Source organism: Sylvia atricapilla, chromosome 2 (genome assembly GCF_009819655.1).
Source record: "Sylvia atricapilla isolate bSylAtr1 chromosome 2, bSylAtr1.pri, whole genome shotgun sequence".
Lineage (NCBI taxonomy): Eukaryota > Metazoa > Chordata > Aves > Passeriformes > Sylviidae > Sylvia > Sylvia atricapilla.
The window spans coordinates 63,061,126-63,088,789 of NC_089141.1; the positions used below are offsets into that span (position 1 = coordinate 63,061,126).

The window sequence follows — 27,664 nt, forward strand, 5'->3', positions numbered from 1 at the left end:
ACATACTTCATTAAGAGAGAATTGTATCTAATATTAAATTATTATTGACGGGCTTTGCAATCTGGAAATTCACAGAGCTGTAGCTTCTCAAAAGACTAGAATATAGTGCCACGCCAGCATAGTTAACTTTATCATTGCTAGAGCTTCTCAGACTAACAATATCCTGAGAATCTTTTGTCACTTTGTGTCATCATGTTTCTCATTTTTACCAGTTAAAACCCCCCAAAGTCCTTTCTTAGATGTATTTCCAAATGGCTTTCAGCACCATGCTGCAGAGAGCAGGCATGTTTCAACTCAGTGAAGCCCATTCAGTTTGAGATCTGGAGTGTAAAGCACTCAAGTACTGCCAAAAGGAAAGTCAAGCCTAATGAGGAAAAAGGAGTTGTTTGGTACTGGTTCAGTGACCGACGGTGGGTGCTCCACAGGATTGCACCGCCTGCTGCCTGCCTTGCTCTTACCCTCAGCTCCCTCTTTCTTTCCTTCCTCCCTTCCTGCCTTGATGAGCAGGTTGCTTCCTGACAGATGTCTCCCAGCCCATCTGTTACCCCAGTGATTCGCAGCAACGATTGTGGGGATCTGAATACTTGATTTGAATGACCTTAAGCAAAGTCACACACATTCTAATAAACGATCACCTGAGAGATGCAACTGGTCTCTTTTTATCCTGCGTCATCTGGGATGAAATTCAGCCACTTCTAGGGAATAAGGGGGTACCACCTACCTGGAAGAAAAATACTTCTTTCCTTTACTCCCTCTTGCAAGAGACTACAAGGCAATGGAAGAAGCAAAGAGCTGCCTCACCAAAGCTTTCATAGTGAGCTTATACTTCTGAGGAAGCACAGAATATCCCCTGGTTATTTACATAGAGCTTTCTATCTTGTGAAAAGTGCAAAGTGTAACAATATTCACTCAGGATGAACTAACCTCAGATTCCACCTTGATATGTGCCTCAGACAGAGTAATATCCAGAAGTGGAGAGGATGAAACACCACTGGATTCCTACCACTAGAAAGAAAAAGCATGGGTATTTCCTCCAGGACAGATATCAGGGCTATAAAAGTGAACAAAGTGAGAAAGTACGCCCTATATGTCAAAATGAAATACTAAGCACATGCAAAAGTTTTAATCTGTAATACAAGAGATAGATGTTTCCCAAAGAGGGACAGCATCATTCCAAATTATGCATTATGGGGTCTGTACCTGCCCATTAGTGTTTATTATACTTTAGACTCTTGAATAATCTTTAATAATATATAATTATTCTGTACACCACAGATTAGGATTAAATTTCATACCCAAACACATTAATTTTTTCACAAGCAGAAAGCAACTTCCAGTTCTCTAAATATTATCCCAGTATCTACAACCATTCTCTCACTGAAAAGCCCTAACAATTTCTGTGCCCTTAGAAACATACATGCCAATGTCATACAGAACAGAGGATTAGAATTATCTTAATAGTATTAATAATTATAACAGAGGAACAAAAAGTGAAAGGTCCTTTAAATGCACTGTGAATAAATGAAATGTGGATTTTCATGGAACATTTCATTTAAAAAAGACCACAAGTCTCTTCCTTGATCCAAAATATATCCCAAGTCTCTTAACACCCTTGAGTCAGAGAATCACATTACCATGTGAAACAAAAATCTGAAGAATTAATGACCTAAAGTTTGCATTTTGAATGTTTTTCAAGAAAGAAGTTTGATTAGCCATCATTGTCCTTTTATGAGTCTCCTTCCATGTACAGATTTGTTACGGCTGGTTATTGCTGATGATCACAGTAATGCTGCTACCAGGAAAGAATAGACTTCTGAAATGTAAGGTCATGATTGTTCTTTGCACAGATTAAAATGAAAAGCAAATAAAGGGTTTATATGAGTTTCTGGAAAGAATAAATATTCTGCTTTGAAACTTTCTACGGAAATAGTTCTCAGTATAGTTTCAAAGTCTTACCATGCTCAAGCTGCTCTAAATGTTAGGAAATGCTATGTTTCCATCGACAAAACTCCAATTAGAATAATTTTTTATCTGCCCAAAGCTGGTAGGGGTCATGATTCCTACATCAAAAATTAATTGGTTAAAGAAATAAATTGTTTGAAATTTTGTATTTTCTGACTATAAGACAGTTGAAGGAAATGCCTATAAATTATGGCAACTGCAAATTAGGACTTAATTAATTGCTATTCTGGCTAAAATATATATATAAATATACCCCTTTTAAGAAATATCAGTCAGGCTATTTATGTTTCACTGCAAATATGAAAAAAAGAATCCCCTAAGAAGTATTACTTCTTTTTTTACAGAAGGAATAAACTCTGAGCTACTTCTGTTGGATAGAACATAGAACTTCTCTTGGTAAAATGACTATTGTTTAATGTATTGAAACTTTGTTAAAAACATCTGAACTTATGGGATAGGCATAATAGTGACCGAAGTAATTTAATTGTGTTTAGGCTTTTTGTTTCATCGTGAGACACTGGAACAAATCTCCTTTTTCTCCAATTTCATCTGAAAAATTATAGCACATTTTCTTACCAGTTTGCTGGTCTTGGCTGGGATAGACGTATTTCTTCATAGCTGTTATGGGACTGTGTTTTTGATTTGTGCTGAAAACACTGTTAACAGAGGCATATTTTTGCAAGTGCTGGGCAGGGCTTACCCAGGATGAAAGCCTTTTCTGCCTCTCACCCACACCATGCACAAGAGATTGGGACCTGACACAGCTCAGACAGCTGACACCAAATGACCAAAGGGATATTCCAGATTTTATGGTGTTTCGTGCTCAGCATAAAAATCCAGGGGAAAAAGGAAGAATGACGAGACATTGGGAGTGGCAGTGTCTGTCTTTCCAAATCACTGTTGATATAATGGAGCCCAGCTTTCCGGGTGATGACTGGACACTTGCATAGTGTATAACTCCTTGCACTGCTCATGCACACGGTTTTTGCTTCACCTATTGAGCTGTTTTTATCTCAAACCATGAGTTTACTCCTTTTTACTCCTCCAATTTTCTTCCCCATCCCACCATTGGTGGGGGGTGAGCAAACAGCTGTGTGAGGCTGAGTTGCTGGCTAGGGTTAAACCACACCACCAGCTTTCCACATCTTAAATATCCATACTGTATCTTGCATCCAAACTACATTCTTCTTGTGTGAAGCTGCTGACATGCATGTGAAAGTGGATGAAATTATATCAGAATCCAAAATTATCCCATACTATGGCTTAGTTCTAAATTAACTTTCATCCTTTGCTCAAGGAAAAAATGAAAGATAATTATAAAATTAATCACAGGTACTGGGGAATGGAATTAAAGTATGGCTTGCTTCTTTCAATATCACTTTAATTTTTGCTATTCCAATATTAAGCAAATATTCTGTTTAACATTTATTCTTGAAAAGAACAGATTTTAGTAAAAGATTGTTATGGCTTACCTGACAATGCAAGGTATTAACTTACATGCTTACATTAGACATTTAAGTAGAGTCCAATAGTAATATTATTAACTATTCAGAAAAATAAAGTAAGAAAAAGTAAAGAAAAGTAAAATCAGCAAGATATTTCAATCATCAGTAATATTTTCAAATAAGGAAAAATATACAGTCAATCTTATTTTTATACACACTAAATTAAGTATTCATGAAAAAATTCTAAGAGAAAGGAATAAGAAGAGAAGCATATTTGCACTGTTTATGTGAGAAAATACTTGGGACTATTTATTATCCATACACTATTACAATGTTTAAGACAGAAAACAAGAATAAACTTTAAATCCTTTCAAATTCAGACCAAAATTTTGAATAGTCATCATAAAAAGACATCAGAAATTATGGATTAATTTAAAAATTGGGACAGTTTTTTACATAAAAACCTCTTGGTTTTTCACAGCAGAAGGTATACCATCAAGAATTGTAAAATTGTGAATTTACTGCAAATATATTTATCACTTAACTTTTTTTTTTATTACTATATCTAGACAGTAAAATGCACTGCAATCATAAAATTATTTTCTGCCAATTTTTGCACTCTGAGGTATTATCAATAGTATCATCTATTATACAGATCCTGATCTGCAAATAGTTTTTATATAAAGAAAATGAACACACTTAAAAATTCCCTCAATCTCCCCTTTAGGTTTTAAACAATGAAAAAACTATAAAAGTTGTTAACTTTTTGGGGGACTTCTAAATACAGAGGAGTCAACATCTCATCCTGATCCTATATGTAGCTGAGTTTCAACTCCATTTCTAAATCCCATTTAATCCATATGAACCTTTCCAGTATTACTAAAAGATCTTTTTGTTTTGCTATGGATTGAAGGTACTGAGTTAATACAATATTAATACAATCTGCTTTACTTACTTCACTTGTAATCAGGAACCTTATATTGATTTTTTTTAAAGCCTATTTCTAATTTTTTATTTGAGGTTTTGTTAGCTTTTAAAACAATTATTTCAATATTTTGTTTCAGAAATAAAATAATGAAAAATATCTGCAATTAATAATACTTCAAATTTAGCACATCTCTTTTCTCTACCATTTTATTTTCCAGCTCATTGAACATTCTGGATCTGTTTTAAGTTCTTTTTTTCTTATTCATGTTTAATTAATGATTTCAGTAAAGGTTTTTTTTAGCTCAGAGATTTCCAGGCATTTTTCTGTAGTAAGACAAATATTCAGTATATGAAATTCAATATTTGTGTTGCTTATGGACTAAATTATTCATGTTGTGTTAGTCAAACCAGCTGCTCAACCAACTCAGGAAGAAAGACTATACTAAATCCCTCAGATTTCTGTATTCTCAGACAAAGATTATTTTCTCCTCAGCAGTAAGATGCAGCAGACATAAGAAACTTTAACAAACTCTAGACCAGTTCTGCCTTGAAACATTTGGCTAATCATTTCTATTATAAATAATCTACATTAGGATTTACTGCTTAGACACCACAGACTTTCATTAGTCTGACTGCAAGGTCTGTGATCTCTGTATGCACGCAGGTGATAATATAATGCAAAGAGATCAGTCACATAGCAGTAACAGTGATTAGTCTCAGACTGCAAATTTGGAAAAAAGATCTAAATGTGCTTTGAATTCTGAGATCTGAATTCTGACATCTACTAAGCTTGCATTTCTGGTGACCATAGTCACTGGCAGAGGAAATGTGTTTAGTATTTAATTGATTTATAATTCCTTTCCCCCAACACATTAAAAATTACTTTATATTTAGACGAAATTCTAAATTGGCTTTCTACCCTTCAGTTATAACCGTCCTCCTTATTCCTCCCCCACATCAGAATAAAAAATCCAAACCAAAATAATTAATATAGCCGAAGCACAGCTGAAGTTTGTTTTCCTTAACTTATCATTAGTTTACCCTATAGAATTTATTAGAGAAACAATCAACCATATACACAAACATTCTCTGAGGGTGTACATTTGATACAGAAATAAAGAAACTTACTTTTCCCCCCCTTCCTCTCAAATAGCCTAAGTCATGGAATTGGAACACTCATTGGTAGCATCTGTGGGCAAGTAATTAAACTGTGGTATTGAAATCACTTTCACAACATTAACTCTCCTCCAAAAATTATGATTTAACAAACCCATATATTATAATCTTCAGTATTATTTTCTATAACTAAACCCATGTTATCAGTGCTAAAATTTTAACTTAATTTTGAAATATGCCCATGCTTTTTTAGTATGCATACTGACTTCTGTTGAACTCCTTGTACAACCAGATCTGCCTTTGAAACTGGTACTAATTTGACCAATTGACTTATCAACCAGATATATTATTCATTCAAACATTATTCAGTTTAGGAACAGAGAAATTGTTTTAAACCCTCCCACCCCAGCTTCTGCTTCCAGTGACATCTTTTCACAACAACTTTATCAATCTATGCATTTTACAGAGAGGCTGAAATAAGGAAGGCAAAATCTTCTAATATGCAACCTTACACAGTTCTACTGATGCAGAGATCTACATTTTGCTTTATCATGCTAGGCTCACTCTACAGAAAATGAAGAAAAATACCTTTATTTCAATATAAATTGCTTCTAATAGTAAATTTTAAGTTTCTGGATAAATTTTGGTAAGATCAATGTCTTGTAGAGTACCTTGTACTTTTTCTTCTCTACTAGAGGAAAAAAAAAAGTTCATAATTTTGAGAGCTTGTCTATTTTGCCACAGTATTAAAATACTACACAGGAAATAAGAAAATGTCAAATTGCATTCAAAAGGTCAAAATTCACTCAAAAGGAAGTGAAAAAAAATTTAATAAAACCCCAATAACATTAGAAAAACAGGAAATGTATTAAAAAAACCCCAACACTAGAAGCAAAAAAAAAGGTTGGCCTTTGACAAAATGTTGGCTGGTCTCCTTTTGTTTGAGACAGATGCTTTTATTTTTTAAGTTCTTCTGAATCAATTTTTTTTTTTCCTTCTGAAAGTGATAAATAGGAGATTAGGTAAAAGCATGACAGATGCTAGCAAATGGAATACAAACATTATTCAGTCAATAACAACTAACAGCCCATATTTGAAAATTACTGGCTTTATTATTATTATTTTTTCTGTAGTTACCTTTTAGCTGCAGCCTACCAAAATTTATGTAATTTTCATAAAACTCCTATATGAGAATAAGTACAATAAAGTGGAACATAAAATAATATTTTTTCCTATAAATAATGTTCTCCTGATTAAAATACAACCTTCAGTCTTAGAAGTAAGCAAAAAAGATGGATAAGAAACCATCACAGAGGGGGGAAGAATTTAAGAACCTTTTCCAGATAGTACATTTCGCATCTAAATGTTAGAGATGTTGAATATGAAGAATTCTTTTAAGACATACACAATCTCTGAAATGTTGATGATTCAACTAAAACTAGAAAAGAAAATGCATAATATTTTGTGCTTGTCTGTTATGTTGAATCAATCTAAAAGACAAAGAAGAAAGCAGAAAACAGCACTAGACTACAAATAATAGGGACTTAACATTACAGAGGGTAAGTTCAATCTATTTCTTAGCCCTCCCTTTTTCCTTCCTTCTTTAATTGAGTGACAGATTTCAATGACATCAACAGCAACAGGTTTTTGCTTTTAAAAGTACCTGTAGTTAACAACTGCTGACAGCAGATACTGATCTCTGTCCTAACTGGGTTCAATAAGTTATGTTTGCGTGACTTCTGGAGGCATGATTTATGGAACATCAACAACTAGCAGAAAAACTTACCTCAGTTCATGAGATTTTAATAGTACTTCCTCTCCCCGTCCAGCTTTGGAGGGGGTAGAGTGGCACCCAGCCAGGGTAAACCCACAACAATATGATTATATATAACCTGACAGTCAGTAAGAGAAAAAAAGATATACACCTGCCAAAAAATGACTATAGATCATACAACCCTGTAAAAACATAAGCAACAGGCAAAACATGTCTTCTCAAAACTGAAGACACAATTTTATGTGAATGTAACCGTATTATGAATGGAACTCATTTAAATAAGCTGTTATTTCAAAGGTCAAAGAAAGATATCCTCTTATTTATATGACCAGAGCTTCAAAAACTGATTTGACAGTTAACATAATCTAATTTATCCATAAATATGTGTTTTCCCATTTCTCTTTTCAGTCTATACATTCTAGTGGGGACATGTATGAAACATACATTCTCCAAAGCATTTCACATAAAATGCGGAGAATAAGCAACAGAAGTATAGTATTGACACGACTTTTTTTTTTTTTTTTTTTTTTTTTTTTTTTTTTTTTTTTTTTTTTTTAACACAATTTTAGAACTATCTAAAAGACAAAAAAAATTTCCTCTGGACTGTACCTTGTACACTGCATTGAAGTATCATATCTATCTTTGTTCAGGTAAAGTATCAGCTGACAAACTACACTCACTGTCAGAGCAGCTCTACAAAAGAAGTTAATTTTACTGTATGGTCTATATGAGAAAAATTAAAAAATAACAGCTTAACTTGTTTCTACTGGCTATACTCAACTAATTGTCATTATACAGGCAACTAATATTTAAGCCCAAATTTATATTACATTGATAAGACAGGAATATGGAGATCATCATAGAAGCTTGCCAGAAGTTCACTTTTTGCGGATTGAGAAGTTATTAATTCTTAAGGTAATTAATTTATCTTTGTTTAGTTGAAATTAACATAAATATTTATTTTAAAATATTGTCAAATTTCATCACCTTCCCAAATTTACAATATTCTGATAGAGGCTGGCATTTAAATTGAATGATGCTTAAGACACCTTCACAAAACCAAGTATATTTAGCACCTGAGATGCCACAGGCTGTCTAAGAATCCACATAGAGCCAGTAAATATAATACTGAATTTATAAGGTAATGTTTCTAGAAAAATTGCTTGGAGCCAGGCAGCGTGATAATCCATGGAACTTCTCAAATCAACACACAGGTTTGTTTCTATGTGTTGGGAAGTGCACCAGATCTTCATTGCCTACAGTGAGAAGTTAGGAATCTAACTGATGTGGAGAAGCCTGCACATCATAGGTGAAGAAGAAACTGAATCATACCTTCTGTCTTTTCAAATTCAAGCTATAATCTCCTGGTATGCAATTATTTAGAAATGACTGAAAGACAGAGATTACACAAACTCTTACAATTTACCCCAAACCAATAGGTAGGAGCCAATCTTAAAAACCTAGAACTCTATCCAGGTGTGAGTTCTTATCAGCTGCATTTCTTTAGTTACACTGGAACTGAAAAAGAGAGAAAAACTCTCATTTCATATTATCAATCACAATGGTCTCAAAGGCAAATTTAAAGATTGACAGACATAGAATTATTTCCCTCCATTTTTGCTAAGCAATGGAACCTTCACTTGTTTCCTCTAGTTCAATATATGTTGAAAAGGTCAGAACTTAATGAACCTGTCTGACAACTGCCTGGTTAATTGGGGTTTTTTAGTAGTACAAAGAAATACTTTGCCAAATGCCAGCTGAGTTGTGTAAGGAATTTATTTACACTTTACATGATCATGTCAGTTACCTAAGCTAAGATTTGAAGGGTTTCTACTCAGTAATTACACATAGATTCATATACGGTTTTAAGATCATTTACAGTCAGATGTAATGTGTGAATTCTAAGGCAATTTAGAGGCTCAGCGCTTCCTACAGTTTACCTACAGCATCTCTGTATAAATAAAAAGACAACTCATGTGGATCCGTTCACTTTCTATCCAGTGGCTTACAGAGTATTAAGTACTTCATTTTATAAGGACTGCATTGTTTCTGCTCCTGGGCAAGAAATCTAATTTAGATGCCTATAACAGATTCTCTGGATCTGAGCCACAGTGTGTTTAATACTCAAAGACTATGCATTACCCTACTGATGTGATTTGCAAGCCTCTGCAAGTGATATTATTAAAAGTGTTACAGAGGAAAAGACAGTAATATCTCTGCTTTACTCTATGCTATTTTTTAACTTTATTAGTTAAACCAGTGATCTACTGTTACAGGCAGGTGCAAAAAACAGCCTTTATAAACCCAGCAGACTGGTAGAATACAAGTTAGCTTTAACTTAAGCATTTCTATAAGGAAGTATTTGTGTTCTTTTCATCATGCATGTCTTTGCTTAAAAACACTAAACATCCTCATCTTTACTGTCATGCTATTCTAGGTACTGAGTGCCATGTTAACTTCTCTGCTTGTAAATTCCTTCAGCAGCCCAGGTATCATTAGAAACTTCTCACACATTTAAAAGCACCATAAAAATAATGTTTTGCCCAACAGAAGCTGCACACATTCTTGGCTCATGTGGTAGCATCAACATCAACAGATACATTACACTGCACACTGACAAACAGCAGAAAACAGCTTTTCATCTTAGTGAATGTGATTACATCATTAGTAATTAAAATAGTCAGAGGCTCGACTATGCTGCTGCATTGCATTGAATGTTTCACAGTACAGCTTGAGTCAGGGAATAGGAGATACAAACATTTCATAAATCACAGTGTTTTGGGAAAGGTGGAAAGAAAGACAAGGAGAGTTCAGTGGCACAGATATAATTTATCCTATGCCTTTTGCCTTCATGGCCAGAAGTTAATGTTTCAGCTTCAGTTGCGAACAAGGTTAGACTTTTGCCTATATACAACTAGTGACAATTTAGATGTTTTGCTCCCTGAGAGGTGGAAATGGTAATCACATGTCATCAGGGAACTAGGTGAGAACACCTTCAACTGCTCTAATCATACTTCAGTGGATATATCTTTCCACAATTACAGGCTTTCACTTCTAAGAAAAGAGTTCCTAACTGCATTCTACTATAAAAGAATTAAATAAATTCATATATATTTGTATGTCCATGTATATTTGTATGTCCACGTATATATGTATATTTGTATATTACACATATGCATATTTGTATGAAAATATGCATATGTGTAATGTGCATTCATGCACTAATAGATGTTGTGGGTCACCCAGCCAAAGAGCAGCTTGGCAGAACAGGAGCCAGCACTGTGCTCTTTCTCAAAGAAGGCAGGTTACATCTGGAGCTGCATTAGACAAAGTACTGACAGTAAGTCAAGGAGAGTGATTGTCCCCTAGTCTCAGCACCGGTGAGGTCAAACCAGGAGAGATGTGTGCAGTTCTAGACTCCTCAGTACAAGAGAGACATGAGCATACTGTAGAGAATACAATGAAGGCTCATAAAGATGATGAAGGGACTGGAGCAGCTCTCCTATGAGGGATGGCTGAGAGAGCTGGGTTAGCTCGCCCCAGAAAAGAGGAGCCTTTGGGAAATCTTACTAATGTTCATAAATACCTGAACAGAAGGTGCATAAAGGAGAGATCCAGGCTCTTTTCAGTGGCGCCCAGAGGACCAGATTCAATGGGCACAAACTGAAACAAAGGAGGTTTCCTCTGAACATCAGGAAACACTTTTATACTGTTAGGGTGACTAAGCACTGGCAGAATCCTTGGAATTACTTAAAACAGTCCTGTGAAAATGGCTCCAGGTTATCTCTGCTTGAGTGTTGGACCAGAGGTTATTGAGAGGTCTCTTCCAACCTCAGGCATTCTGTCATTTTGATTCTGTGATTATGAATGTGTTTATTATATCATGTAAAAATAAGACACACACACACACACACCCCTATATATAAACAATCTGCAGTATTTGTGTATTGTTTTACATGTAATAATTTTGTTGGGTTTTTTTAACATTAAAAGGGCTTTATTTAAAATACATTCAAAAATTGAAAACTGAGGACAACAGCGGCATCATTTAGCCACAAAAGTAGTTTCTTATATTTTTCAAATAACTGACAAAATACAGTTAATACAGTTAACTTAACTTAGTCTTAAATACAGTTTTTGCTTGTTTCTTAACTTGTTTTTTAACTTACTCTCTGTAAAAAATGCTATCAAAAGTCACAGAAAATATTTTATAAACTTGTAAATTAACAATTCAAATAAATAATCTAAAATACTTCAGCAGTAACAATGTTTAAAAATGCCACTTAATTTTTATTCTCCCCAAATCCTTTAAGAATGAAAATGAGCATAAATTATGTTTTCTATATGGATCAACATAAAATATCTGGAACACTTATTGAAAGTTGTTCTTCTTATTATATTATTTATTACATAATACTGCCTATTACCTATACTATTATATATTATAATATGAAATATATTCTTATGTTGGCCAAACCACCAATCTTTCTTTTTTGACTTGAATGAAGAAATAGGAACCATTTTTGTTTAGAAGACAGTTCCAGGCAAATCAAAGAAGAAAAAAAGTTTCCTTGGCAACATTGCAGGATCTATTATTTAATTTTCAGCTTCATGATAGTTTCCTTTTAACTTGCTAATACTTGATTGCCTTCTCCTAAATCTATCTACTGGATTATGAATTACATTATTTGATATTGTACTGCTTAAGTCTGACTATATTGCCAATATAATTACTGCACCTTGAGAGTGAAATGTGGTATCATGGAAACTCAGACTAAAGATTTAAACCTTCATTTTAACTGGATTTCAGTACAATTTTCCAGTCTCTTAATAATTTCTGTAGTCTTTGACTTTACCCTTTTAAGGCAAATTTAAAAGTAAGGAACATAAATAGTTTTGGGATTTTTTTTTTCAAATGTCCAATGATCAGCTGCAAATTTTGACCTGGCTTCTTTCCAGAGATCTCTTCAGTTAATTTTCAGTGCAAAGAAAATGGTAGAGGGTTTTATTTGATACACGTTTAAGTATAAACCACAGCAGGAAAAAAATACCCTGGAAATACCCGGGGTGGGGGGGGGGACCCCTTACTTTTTATTATCAAAAATTTGTTCTCAATAACTTTTGCTTAAATTTTGCTACATCTCAACTCTAATTTTGAAAGAGACCTTTCTTTTTAGCATTACAGTTGATACATCTATGATGAAGTTCTCAATTACCGACCAGCACCAGTGTATAAGACCTGATTTCCAGATTAAACAGAACAGGAAGTTCAAAAGAATTGCCAGTATATCACTATAAAACATTTCTCTCTAGATTTCCTTATAAACAGGTTTTAAATATTTTTGTTTTCATGTACCAAACTCCCTAGACACCTACCTCCTTGCTATATAAATGCAGCTCAGCAATAACCAAAATATGTGTTACCAGCACTGTGCAAGAGACTGAAATGGTAAGTGGCTTAAATATTGCTAAAATCATCAGAGGACTTTTGCCCACGGCAGAAAACTACACAGATACATCTGTTCATCTGCAACCATCAATACTCACATCTCCCCAAATATGCCTACTAACCAGAATTTGGGCTGTGAGGGGAACTTGAGGTAAGATAAAGGGGGCACTTCAGAAGTGACACTGGAAGAGAGATTGGAATGCTGATGGCTCAAACAATGAGGAACAGGCTGCCCTGTGCAAAGTAACCTCCCAGGTGCAGAGGGGGAGGACATCTGACACCCCAGGTTACAGCTGGTGTTGAACTAGATAAGAGAGGAGGCAAATCCTGCAAGGCAAAGTACTGTTTTTTTGTCCTTACTCAAGTGACTCAGCGTGCTATCTCCCCTTTGGGGAAGTACATTCACAGATAGCCTAAAGATATCAATCTCTGCTGATGGGCCATAATGGTTCTTAAGGGACTCAAAATTCATTGATGCAATAAGGCAGCTGTATCTTAGAAGGTGTCAAAGACTCTCAAAGGGTCCCATGATCCACATTACATCATCCAGTTGAAATTCCTCACTCCAGGAGAGGTACTTGGGCTTTCCTACTTGTGGGAATATAAACCAAGTAGCTTTTGTGCTGTGGATTTCAGTGGGATTTCCTCCACCACCAGGTGATCCAGTCTGAAACTTTCACTTCAACCAAGATGGTGGCCATCACTTCAACAGACATTAAAATTGCCCCAAAGCAGTCTTGTCTTGAGGCCTATAGGTGGTGAGGTCTTTCTACTCTTATCCCTTCCTTTTCTTTCTTATACATTTTCCTAAGTGATATTTTTATGCTCTTAAGGCTGTAAATAGCTATATACCTGGTTTTCTGTGCAACCAAACTGTTCTACAATTAAGCCTACATGTGTGTGTTTTAAAACATCAGTCATTCAGTGTTGCTTCACTCTCATGTGCCCCAAGGGATCTATTAAGAGTATGGGTAACTCTCACCTTCTGTTTTATTAGTAAGTGCAAAGCACAGCACATTATCAGCTGCCATGAAGAAAGTTCACTCCAGCCAGGACCAGTACACTAGCTGAAAGGAGAATGATTTTATTTATGGAATTATGGAAAAGAATTGCTACTTAGTTCTCAGGGGTGGGGGGAGGGGTGGGGGGAAGCAAACCAAAGGAGCTGAAACATGAATCACAGATTCACAGAAGCACTCATAGGAGTGGAGATCCACATGATCTCCAGTGGCCATCTAGGTCAACTCACCCGAATCAGGGCTTCTGCCAACATTGGATTTAATGATCTGGTCTAGCTAATCCAGGAAAACCTTCAATAAAGGAGGTCCCTTAAACTTTGAAAAATCTGATGCATTTGTTCACTGCATTCCAAGTGATTCCTCCTCAAGCCAATGTCCAACCTGAAGTGTCCATGCTACAAGTTGGAGCGTTTGTCTCTTCTTACATTTTGTGGTGCACTCAAGAATGTGGTTCTATGATCTTACCTTCGGGTCATAAGTTGCTGTTCGGTCATCGCTTAGCCTTCTTTTCACTAGACTAAACAAGCCCACTTCTTCTGCTTCTCTTTTCCTAGACATACCATCTTGGTGGCCCACCCCTGGACCTTCTCCAGTTTTTTCTTATGCCTTTCAAGATGTGGAGTACAAAATTGGAAACAATAGTGTTGGTGCAGCCTTCGCAGCAGCAGGTATTATGGGAATAACAACTTCGTATTTTCTGGTGACAAAGTATTTTATGTTGTAGGACAATACAGTTTTCTTAATTCATACTCATCCTCAACCTGGTATCTGTCATAAACCCCACATGCTTGGGGTCTTTTTGTTGTTGGTTTGTTTGTTCTGCTTAGGTTTTGCTGTTTTTTTCTGAGAATATTTATTATTCTGTCTGTTTTTTCTTAGCACATCATGAAATCTGCAGTTACTCCTCTTGAGTTTCACAACTCTGCCCTTCTTGTGAGTGTGTTGGCCCAATCCTCAAATTTATTGAGATCACCCTGGGTGAAAGGTTACCACGTATTTTTTTCTGATTCTGAACAGGTTTGCTTTTAAGCACACAGAGCATCCACAAGCTGCAGCTTATAAACTGATGAGATTTTCACAAAGACACAATAATGATGATGTTCTTGTTATGATAAGGATGACTACATAATTTTAAAAATACCTGAGGTGGAAGGAGTGGTAATCTGATATAAGCAAGCAGCATACTTAGGTCATTGCATCGTCTCTGCATATCATACTTCACCCACATCATTAAGGCATGGAAAATCGTCTCCTCATCAGGAACATTCACATCATCACTGGCAAGAAGTTTATGGAGTTCTTCGGCAGGTAGAAGTAAAAATTCTTGATTTCTTATGACTTCCATTATATTTTCCTGAGAAGAAAGAACGTATTTCAGATATAGTAATATGCAAAGAAAATAAAAATAACTGTTACAGCTAATAAGCCATAGGATTAGTCAATATCTGTCATGTCCAGATATGGGTATGCTCTGCCATATCCTTATAGAGAATCCTGAGCAAGACAAAACATAAATTATTAGAGTTCCACAGCTATAGTTGCAATTCATATATAAATATATTTTGAAAACAATATGAGGATTATATGGTAATATCATAATTAAAAATTTTCAAAATAAGATAAGGCCATTGTTCAAACTTTTTATAAACTCAGTTGTAATTGACCACATTAAATATATTGCAAGTCTTTACATGCACATATTACATTTCCCTGGATATTTCCACTGTCTTTCTTTTACTATTTCATAAATAGCTTGTCAGTCATACAGAGTTATGAATATCTAGATTTCTGTCTACACATACGACAAGGCTTTGGGGAAGATCAACACCATGACTTAAGGATTATTTTTATACCTTGTTTAGAACAGATTTTTAATAACCAGTTATTATGCAAATAGTTTACAGCAATTAAGACTGAAATTCACAGTATTGAAAACTATGGTATTGTGGTTTAGGAACAGTACTCTCCAGTTCAGTGCCTCCACCGAGACTCCAAATCATTGACACTGTCTTGCTCCTCTACTTTCCTCCTCACCCTTCCACACTGCAGTGGGGTGGAGAGGAAAATTGGAGGCACAAAAGGTAAAGGTCACTGGTTGAGATAGGAACAATTTACAGGAAACAGCAATGAGGTAAGGAAACAAAGAGTAACAGCAACAATACTAACTTTAATGACAGAGGATCCAAGAAAGATAATGATTCACACAGAACCACAGCTTACACACCCACTCCCCCCATCTCCAACAGACAATAGATCCCTCTGTCACAATTACTCGACCTTCCCCTTGGACGAGACTTTCCCCCCCACTCCCGGCAAAGACATAAGGTTTTACAGACTAACCTCTATGTCCTAGTTATGCCGCACTCCTGGCTACTGAAAGAAAAAAAAAAAAAAATCCAAAAAAACAAACCACCAAAAAAAACAAACCACCAAAAAAAACAAACCACCAAAAAAATCCCACCTTGTCCTGGACAGAACCAGGACAAATAAACCAGGATAACTAAAAAAGCCCTCAAAAAAGACCCCTATAAATGCATAAAACATATAAACGAACAAACAAAGTGTTGCATTTAGCTATCTGACTCCTAAGGACTGAATTAAGCACTCCCTGAACTATTCTACATAAACAGGACACAGTAGAATCACAATTCTACAAATATTTTTCTCCAAATATTTCTTTTAGGGTACTTTATCTCTGTGGAGAAATTGTAAATGCCTTTTCATATTCTCGATCCATAGACAATTACAAGAAGAAAGTGAAGTAGTTGAAGACTGGAGGCACAAGGAAAAATAACTGAATTTTTGTATAAACTGAAAATGTAAAAAGTAAAATTTGGAACAGTAAGTAGCAACATTTAATAGATGAAAAATAATAATGAATTTTGTTATGCTGGTTTGCATAGAATTTTTAAGATGAAAGTAGGGAAAGAATGACAAAACATCAGTCAAGGACTTAAATGTAAGAACATCAAAAGTGAGGCAAGTGGATAATTCCACTGCTATACACACTAAATTCAGTTTTTAGCTCATCAAAATCCAATCAATCCTGCCTAAAATTGCTCGTTTGTGTCTGGACAGGGGAAAGACTGACTGGTCATCGAAACTGAAATAGGAGTAACACAGTATTGCTAAGACATTATAACAAATACAAGAAAATAATGTGCAAGACTTACAACATAAGAATTATACTCTGGGTCTACTATGTCACATGCTGTTCTTCCCTGACTTATTCAATAGAAGAAAACTCTTATTTTAATTCTGCAACTTCATATTTTTTTTGAAATGAACTTCTTAAGCACATTTATTAAAAGTTAACTGCGTATTATTTTATATAAGGCAGCAGAGGTGAATATTGCAGACATAGACATGACAAAATAATGAGAAAGAAGTTCCTTGAAATGTGTAATGAAATTACAGATAAAATACATAAGTGCAGATAGAATAAATTAGACAAAGTTGAAAAGGATTCTTATTATTATAAATGTGAATGCCTTGATATGTAAAACTTAACTTTCAGTGAGTTACTTTATAACTCTACATATATAGGATGCTGACACAACAGAAAGTCAAAGATGTATATGTGGTCATGGACTATATTAACCATGCTGTTAAGTTACTTCAACATAATTGATAATTAGATCAAAACATGACTCAGTTCTTTTTAAAATTACTATATTAAATGTCAATAGGTCCCTGAAAATGTAGATTTTTCTGGAATGAGGTTTTAAACCATTACCTTCTGATAAGTTTAAATTGTGTGTCTAGAACATTTTAGAATAGCTTGGAAACATAAAGGAACTAGTTTGTAGGCAGGCACTTAACCACAAGCTGGCTTAATTAATTCTTATTTAAAAGTCATAAAACTCACGAAATTTCATTGCACTTCTCAATAAAATGATTTATAAGACAAAGTTTAATTAAGCCTAGTTCAACTGACATTAAATCCCATTATGAAAAAGTAATATAACTCTACCTCTTAATAGGAACCAACATTGAATTTTGCAATAGCATATTATTCCAAAGACCTAATATTATAGAGAAGCATTGTGATGGTGGAACACATTTCATGAACTCACAGAACTTGATTTATTAAGAATAACATTCCAAGCAGGAACTTTAACTTCAGAACAATAATTTTAGATTTGATTAAGATTTTCTTGGTCATCTTCAATTGTTTTTTTATCTGCATACATGCTTAAAGAGAACTTATTCCAGCCTCTGTACTGATTGTATTATCAAACAAAGTTTTCAGACAAAATATGTAAGCTCAAATCTCTTTTTCTAAACATCTGGACTGACATAAATTTCATGTTACTCAGGCATTATTCCTGCAGAAGGTAAAAATATGTTTTATATATATAATGTGCCATATATATAATTAATATACCATATATATAACATAAATGAAATATATATAATTCTGATTTATATATAAAAAGCCAGAGTTTTGTTCTTCAGAGGTAAATATTGTTTCCTTCAACTCATTAGCATTTATTGAACTGACTAATGAACATTATATCTTCCTAGATAATATTTAATTCCTTGAGGTTCATTTCATTTGGGGCAGAAAAGCATATTCCAATGGCTACCTGTTTTACCACAACAGAAATAATTTCTCATATGCTAATTGTGGAAAAATATCTTTTTTTTTTTTTTTTTTTTTTTTTTTTTTTTTTTTTTTTTTTTTTTTTTTTAATGTGACTAACCCTTGTTTTTGCATTTTAGGAAACAGGATATAAGAGATGCCTGTGATGTCTTTTTAGGATACATTAAACAAATTTTAAACTCTCCTGAGATTAAGGTGAAAAATAGGAACTGAGGTACACAATTATGGAGTCATAGAGTCATTATGGCTGGAAAAGACTTAATATCATCCAGTTCAACCATTAACCTAACTAACACTGGCATCTTTGCCACTAAACCATGTCCCAAGTACCACAACTGGATGTTTTAAAAATACTTTCAGGGATGGTAATTCCACACAATGATCACCTCTTCAATGAAGAAATGTTTCCTAATATCCAATGGCATTTTCTCTTGGCATAAGTGGAGGCCACTTCCTCTCATCCTGTTCTAGTCAAGTGCTTTCAGGAATGCCTAGGTCCCATTGGCAGATAAACCTTTATTATAAGAACAAGGGTACTGAACATTCATTATTATGCTGAAGGGTACTTAAGCATGCCAAAGATTATGTGACAGAGTTGTATGAATCTCCAGGACCTGTAATTTTTGACTCTAGTACTTTAGGAGGCTTTGTAGATCAGACTTCACTATCTCATAGGTCTCATAAGATGCACTGGACCTGTTCTGCACAAATCACTCACATAGCCTTTCCATGTTTTAATTAAGTGGAGTAGTAGATTTTTGCTTTTAATTCAGAAAATGTAACTTACAGTAGAAAGTATAAAAGTCTCTGAACCTGCCTGGACAAAGTTGTGTCACTTGTATACTCTTCCACTTTTTCAAAAAGACCATGCAGTAACTCTTGCTGTGAGGTTATAGCATTTCACTTTCAAACCTTTCTAGCAGTACACAAGGTTAGCATTAAATAAGCATGAAGTATTAGAAGAGAAGAGCCATGTAAACAAAACATATCTATATTTAAAGGTAGATAAGCAATCACCCAAGTATCCAATAGATGGTGCATCATGGGAACATAAAGGCTTAAATAAAATTAATTATTACCAAATGGAATTCAATACCGTATATCTTTTTAATGATGTCACCAACACAATTGAATTAATTTTTTTTTTAAAATCTTAACTTGTAATGATCATGCCACATGAAATCAGATTATCTTGCAAAAGCTAGTTTTCATTGATGTTTGTCATTGATTTCACTAATCAGCATGTATCAGTTATAATAAAGAACTTGAAAAATTTTAAGTAATTTCCTATGTTGACAAAGAATATGATGTTGTCATATTCTGACAGTGTTATTCAGAATCTGCTACATTAGAGTTACCAAGGAAGTAAAATACTTAGCAGGTTTTTTTGGTTTTGGATGTAGGGGTCTTATTCTAAATGTTTTATATTTTTGTGATTTGGATGCTGTGACCTTATCAATTGAAAAATTAAAGTTACATAAACTAATGCCAAAGAAAAAAGATATCCATATACTAGGCTCTCACTTAGTACATCATTAATGTCCAGAATATTTTAAGTTCATACTACTTTTAGTTTAGAACTTAAGCTTTCATGAGAACATTTAAATGAATTCATAATTAGTGCATCTGATTTTCATATTAAATCATATTGACACTAGATGTTCTGAAGTGATAAGACATGAAGGAAAAAATTGATTTTGGTCAATTCCCAAGCTATCTCTGTCTGGAATTATTGCTGCTCTGTTACACTGAATTCACACCTCTTGTTTTATGCCCCATTTTCCGTATCAGCTATGTATCACATAAGACTACACCCCCTTTACAGTACAGTGTAACTTCTTCCCTAAGGAGAGTGGACTTTTCAGCCCATTGTGAACTCCACTCAGACAAAGGACCAGTTTTAATTAATATGCTTATGGTCTGGTTCTCCAGCCATATTCTAGATTCCATCTGGAAACCTGAACCTGGGATCCTGAATCTCTAGCCAAATCTCAGACTTAATGAGAGTGAGCTCCATCTGACCTATGTAATCCAAAGAGCTCTGTTTCTTCCAGCACCAGATGCCAGCCTGGTATCATCATTACAAAAGGGGTATTGAGGCTGGGGTGTTAAAAGGACAATGGAAAGAGATGCTGTGTATCTGTGTATGCTCCTCTGAACTTTGCCATTGGGAAGAGAGGTAAGCAGGTGCTGCTTTTTGGGAAGAGCAGACAGCAGGTTAAGGATGGAAGAGACTGTGACTATGGGTACCATCTCTTACAGTGTACAGAAATCTTAGTATGAGACTTCTAGATGACAAAGATAGACTTTCACAATGTCGTAGGGTGACTTTTTCTAAATGTTTTCTTTTTTTACTTGCACCATTTGAATTAATTAAATTATAATAAAAATAGAGTTTTAGGATATGAGGCTGAAGAATTAGCCATATTACAGTCTAATTCATTGTGAATATGATGCAGCATTCCAGGATTTCATACTCTAAGGGTAGCTCACAACCAGTTGCTCACATACATTTGCTGATATGCCGGTTTATTATTTATTATTTTTTTACTTAGACAGTTATTTATTATTTAGACAAACCATCTAAAACTTTCAATCTATGTCAGAAAGATTAATATTTTTTCCTGTATTGATGAAGGATCTTGTGTCACATCCTGCATGTATTCTTTTTCACATCTAAGGAGATTCAAGAAGCCTAAACCTGCACACGAAACACGCACAATTTGCTAGAAGGATGAAGAGGACATGAACACATCTTGCTTCTCCTGACTTAAAAAATCCTCCAACACTGTCCTCAAGGGTCCTGCATCCTACAAACCCTGGAGCTTCTTGGCATTGGGCCTCAATGTATGCATAATATTTATAATATTTTCTTCTTACCATGGCATCTAGGAAACCCAAAACTCTAGCAGGCTGTCAACCAATTTTAACATTATTAATTACTCCATCTTTTTTGTTTGTTTGTTTGTTTGTTTGAAGAGTCTTTATTAATGCTTGTTTACCTTTCCAAAATAAAGTTAGCAGAATGAGGGAGCACAGGTGAGGACCTAAAAAATATTGAGAGCAATAGGCAGATCCATCAGGTCAACACATGACACTGAGGATGGTGCAAGCAGAAAAATCTGGGGGTTGTAGGCCCCAGATAATGGGATGATCTACTCAACACTTTGTCTGTTGACATCTGATGGGTCTACTGACCTTTGGCACAGTACTAGGGATTTGAAATCATTGCATAAGTGAAACCTGGTGGGATGAGTGCTGTGACTGGAGTGCCCTGTTGGATGTTTCCAGGCTCTTCAGAGTAAAAGTCAGGGCAGAAGAGGCAGAGGGGTGGCACTCTGTGTAATAGAAGGCTTAGAATGGATGGAGCTCACAGCTGGCAATGGCACAGTTGGAAGTCTCTAGGTGAGAATCAATGGGCAAACAGATAATTCAGTTGTCACCATGCAAATCTGTTACAGACCTCCTAGTCAGGATGATGATGCTGATGGATTATCCTTTGAGGACTTAAGGGACATTTCCTAGTCAACTGCTCTAGACTTCAACTTGCCAGAATCCCAGAAGCTGGGAGCATCACATAGCTGGTATAACCCAGGCAAGAAGGTTCCTAAAAGGCCTGGATGAAAACTTTATGGAACAAATCCTAAGGGAGCTGACTTGAAAAGATGTCATCTTTGACATCAGACTGATGACCTGCTACTACTGAGGCTCCACATAGCTCTATCTTAAGCCTTGTGCTCTTCTTCCACATCTTCACAAATTACTTGGACACTGGAAGGGATACTGAGTAAATTCACAGATGAAACAGAACTGGGAGGAGCTGCTGATCCCCTCAAAGGCAGGGAGGGGAGCAGAGAGACCTTGTCAAATCAGAGAGCTGGGCAATTACCAACTGCATGAAGTTCAGCAAGGGGAAGCGCTGAATCCTGCACCTGGGATGGGGCAATCCTGAATGTATGGACAGACTGGGGAATGAGGTACTGGAAAGCAGTGCCATAGAAAGGGACCTGGGGGACCTGGTAAATGGCAAGTTGAACAGGAGTCAGCAGTGTCCCAGTAGCCAGGAGGGCCAACCCTGTCCTGAGGGCATGAGGCACAGCATGACCAGCCAGGCAAGGGAGAGGATTGTCCTGGTCTGCTCTGCACTGGGGCACATGAGTGCTGGAGGCTGGTTTGGGTGCCACCAAAATATAAGAAAGATATTAAGCTGTTAGAGAGCATCCAGAGGATGGTAACAAGGATGGTGATTAAGGGAAAGGCTGTATGAAGAGTGGCTGAGGTCACTTGGTCTGTGGAGGAGGTTGAGAGGAGACATTGCAGTCACAACTTCCTCGTGAGCACAAGAGGAGGGACTGCCACTGATTTCTTCTCTGTGGTGACCAGTGACAGGACTGAAAGGAATAGCCAGAAATTGCATCAGGGGAGGTTTAGGTTTGATAGTAGGAAGAGGTTCTTCACCCAGAGGGTGTTTGGGCACTGGAACAGGCTTCCCAAGGTAGTGGTCAAAACACTCAACCTGACAGAATTCAAGAAGTTCTTAGGTGTGTTGTGTGACTCTTGGGGACTGTCCTGTGCAGTTGTACTAAATGATCCCTGAGACTCCCTTTCAACTTGACACATCCTGTGGTTCTGTTCTCTGACTTGAATTTGCCCAGATTAATTTATTTGTCATCGCAAAGATTCACAGCACAATTTCAAGTAAATAGCAGAAGAGATGAGTTCTGTGAATCATCCAGAGACACTTTGGATTTAAAAGGCTGCAAGTAGCAAAAAATATAGAATCACAGTGCATATTGTCACAATGGTGCAGTTTTGTATAGTGTGGATACATACTGGTACTGACCCTGGTGATTTGTTTTGTTGTTACTTGTCTAAGGTTTACCCCTAGCACTTCCCAAGTATAGAAATATGAGCTGCCCCAGTTGTTTAAATTGTGCTGTTTCCACAGCAGGAATGCAACCCTTCTCTCGTAGACAACAGAATGACAATTTTCCAGATTTAAATTATAACACTCCAGGAAAGTAGTCACCATGACAATCTCAGTTTCTTACTCTCTTAGCACAACTTTTCCTTTTTTCCTACTGTACTTCTTATGGCTGTGATGGAGCTCATTTTCTTCTTAATAGCTGGTGCAGTCCTGCTTTTTGGACTCAGTATGAGAATAATGTTGATAACGTTGATTTACAATAAAGTTGATTTATGTAAAGGTGAGAGTATTTATGTCCTAATAGAGTCCCTGTCTTGTTGATACTGATTACAGGCACAGAAGAGGAAAACAAGGAAAATGGAGGGTAACAAGTCTAACAGGAAACTCACATAAATCAAATCTGATTAAAATAAATCTGGAAATCAGGAAAAAAAAATTCTTGCTGTTAGAGCATTAAGCTCTGGAACAGATTCCCAGTGGATAGGATGGGAACCTGTCTGTTAGAACCAGTGCAATAACACAGGATGCAGTTTACAAAAAAGGAAGGTTGGAAAGGTCACCCGGTCCAACCTCTCTGCTCAAGCAGCATTATCCTAGAGTACATTGCATAGGATTGTGTCCATATGGTTCCTAAATATCTCCAATGAGGGAGACTCCACAAGCTCTCTGGACAACCTGCTCCAATGTGTGGTCGTTTGCACAGTAAGGAAATTCTTTCTCATATTTGAGGAACTTTGGGAATCAGTTTCTGTCCATTGCCTCTTGTCCTCTTGTTTGACACCATCACCTTGACTCTCTCCCTTATCATATTTATACACACTGACAGCTGTTTCTTCCCCAAAGCTAAACAGGCCTAACTCCCTCAGCCTTTCCTCATATCAGACATGTTCATCATCTTCAGAGCCCTCTGCTGGACTTGCTCCTGCAGCTCCATGTTCTCTCTAGTAACGAGAAGCCCAGAACTGGACATAGCACTCCATGTGTGGCTTCACCAGGGCTGAGTAGAGGGGAAGCATCACTTCCCCCGACCTGCTGGCAATGCTCTTCCTAATGCATCCCCAGGATTCTTGGTGACAAGAGCTCACTGTCAGCTCATGGACAGCTTGTTGTCCATCAGGACCCCCAGGTCCTTTTCATGGTCTGAGAGCTGCTTTCCAGAAGGTCAGTCCCCAGCCTGTACTGGTGCACAGAGTTATTACTCCCCAGGTGCAGGACCCTGTTTTGCCCTTGATGAATTTCAGGCAGTTTGTCTTTACAACCTGTCCAGGTCCTTCTGAAGGGCTGCTCAGCTCTCTAGAGTATCAGCAATTCCATTTATCTCTGCGTTAAACAGTTTCTCAAAGCAGGAAACTGCCTTGGAATCCCTTTCAGTTTTTGTTTTAAACCAGTTACCCTTCTGTTGAGCCTAATAACATCTGATTCACTGAAGATTGCTTCCTATAATGGCATCAACTCAAAGACAAGCAGAGATGGATAATTTGTCGCTTTCACAGTAGCTTTCAGAAGCAATCATTCTGAGCATTTAAATGTATGTCTAATGCCCCATTTGAACTTGTCTGTCTTCTACTCATACATACTGGTTCTTACTATGAATTTCTCAGTCTGATTAATGAGCCCATTAGCACCAAAACTTAAAAGCCTCAAAATTATCTCTTGGGTCTTTAATAACTCAAAGGGGCTATGGCCTTGCTTTAACAATTCATTCAAAGTCCTGTAACTGTTGTAATGTTCAGGAGTGAAAACAAGTTGCTTAATCATTAACATTCTCTTTGGTAACACCTAAAAATATACTTGTAATCTCGCAATCATCCAATGACCTATTCTGACCCTACTTAGCCTTGAAATGTGATGGAACAGAGCACAAAGCAAACTGAAGGCATATGCAAAATCATGTCTATAAAAAAAGGCCTCAGCTTTAATAAATGATTAATAAATACTGTAATTAGGATAGTATTTCAAAAGGTAATTGGAACATCAGACCACTACAGTGATTTTTTTTGTTATTGTTTTGTTTGTTTGCTTGTTTTTGTTTGTTTGTGGGGTTTTTTGGGTTTGTTGTTTGGTTTTTGGGTTTTTTTTGTATTACTGTTCTTCAAACTTGAATTAAAAACAAGTAGCCATTAAAATCAAAATGCGTTCATGAATAATTGGTGGATCATAGAGGAAAAAAGCTTTTCTCTACAAGTCTCTACACCATAAAGATTTGCAACAATACTGGTTTTTTCTGTCTTCACTATGCATCTCAAAGCTTATGTGTTTAGTGTCATGTCATGGATGTTGTTTCTGGAGAATGCTTCAGTCAAAGTTTTGTTTGAGGAGTGAAATATTTACAAATGGTAGTTTATGTTATTATTTCTTACACAGTAGTAATTTTAATGGAAACCAAATGTTTAAAATATTTTATCAGAGCATATTAGCATTTATGAATTATTAATAGTAAATTATTGTATTGAAAAAGTATATACCAGTCAAAAGAATTCTAGAAAAACCATCATAGGGAAAAGACAAAGCTCAGGAAAGGCCTGAGTTACATGCCTGAATCATTCCCTTTATACTCTGTTTTCCATTGCTGAGCTCTGATTCACCTTTCAACTAGTAGCCAGCATAAACTGAAGCATTCCTGAGAATTTTAGTACGGAAAAAGAGAATATATTTCAAATTAGACCAACAACAAAACAGAAACGTGATTCTGGGAAAGACCCACCTAACAACTGAAAGGGGACTTCCAAAGATTTCCACACTAAAAGCAAGTTTGAAGAAACTCATATGGTAATCACTCTTTGACAGCACTTACAACCTTCAAGCACATTATTAAATCCAGAATCATGATAAAAAATTAATATAGCTCCTCCTCTAGATGACTGAAAATTTTGTACTTCACAATATTTCACAAAATAGAATGATTCACCCTAAGATGTCTGACCATTAACAATGGAATTTCCATACTTGTTCCAACAAAATAATGGTACATAAGTAAAACAAGCACTGTATTTAGATTTCAAGTGATTGCCAAGATATAACAGTGATGAAAACGTGTCACATTAGGTTGTTTGATAAAACTCTTAAAAAATACTATTAAATGAATGTTGAAAATACATTAATCTACTGTGCAAATCCCAAAAGACAAATTTCAGACTGAAATGAAATTGTAAAACATTTGTCATCCTGCACATAATGTTGATTATACTGACAGTTATGCAGTTTTATTGCTGCTTTGGAAATTACAAATTTGGAAGGAACAGACAGAATGTTTCACTCTTTCCAAGAGTGTAAGTTAACATCAAATAATCTCATGCTGTCAACTAACTGTAATATACATTAATTTCTTAGTGTAAGTTCTTTATTTGGAAAAGGAAGGAGGCAAAGAGAACTTTATAGCTGTGGCTTGCTGTTGATTGTTTAGGTGGTCTTTTCATTAGCCTGTGTTCAAGTTCACAGAAATACAGAATCGCTAAGGTTGGAAAAGTTCTCTAAAATTATTGAATCCAACCATTAACCCAGCATCATTGTGTTCACCACTAAACCAAATCCCCAAGAGCCATATCCATGCACCTTTTGAACACTTCCAGGGATGATGATCCTACCACTTACCTGGGTAGCTTATTTCAGTGCTTGAGCACTCTTTCAGTGAAGAATGTTTTTCTAATACTTGATCTAAACCTCCCCTGGTGCAACTTGAGGCCACTTCCTCTTGTCCTGTCACTTGTTACTGTGGAAAGAGATGAATCTCCTCCTCACAGCAACCTCCTTTCAGGTGAGCTGTAGAGTGTGATAAGGTATCCTCAAGCCTCCTTTTATCCAGGAACCCCAGTTCTCTCAGACACTACTCATAAGACTTGTGCTCCAGACCCTTTATCAGCTCCTTCCCTGGACATGCCTCAGGTCCTCAATGTCCCTCTTGTAGTGAGGGGCCCAGAATTGAACATGGTGTTTAAAGTGGGGCCTCACCAGTGCCAAGTACAGTGAACAGTCAATGCCCTGTTCCTGCTGGCCACATTGCTGCTGATACAGGCCAGGATGCCACTGAAGGAAATAACATCTTATTCTCTCTTTCAAGGTAATTTGTGTCTTAAGTATCTCTTAAAGCTTCTCTAGTAATTTTTTTTCTTCTTGCTAAGAAAGATACTACATAGTAAATGCAACCTTATTTAAAATAAGCAAACTTTCAGGTAACTTTGAATTTTATTGAAAACCTGGAAGTGTCGCTAAACTCTGGAAGTTCTTGTCTCTTATCAATTTTAGTTAAAGATAAAACCAGATAGCAGTAGATACTATCCTGCACTTCTGCTTCACTGTACAGCAATACTCTGAATGAAAATGAATAAAAGCGTCTGTATTTTCATATATACAGACACACACACTTTCTCCAGCAGGTACTCGACAAAAATCTTTAATAAGAGGTACTGAATTATGTAGTGTATTTTCAAAATACATCCTGG

General features: G+C 36.0%; 1 protein-coding gene across 1 annotated transcript in view; it reads right to left on the reverse strand.

The window, feature by feature from the left end:
* The window catches only part of KLHL1 (kelch like family member 1), a 183,692-nt gene that overhangs the window by 51,080 nt on the left and 104,948 nt on the right, over positions 1-27,664 (reverse strand). The window contains exon 5 of the mRNA XM_066313373.1: positions 14,834-15,046. Within this exon, the coding sequence (XP_066169470.1) occupies positions 14,834-15,046 (213 nt within the window). The remainder of the gene's footprint in view (positions 1-14,833; positions 15,047-27,664) is intronic.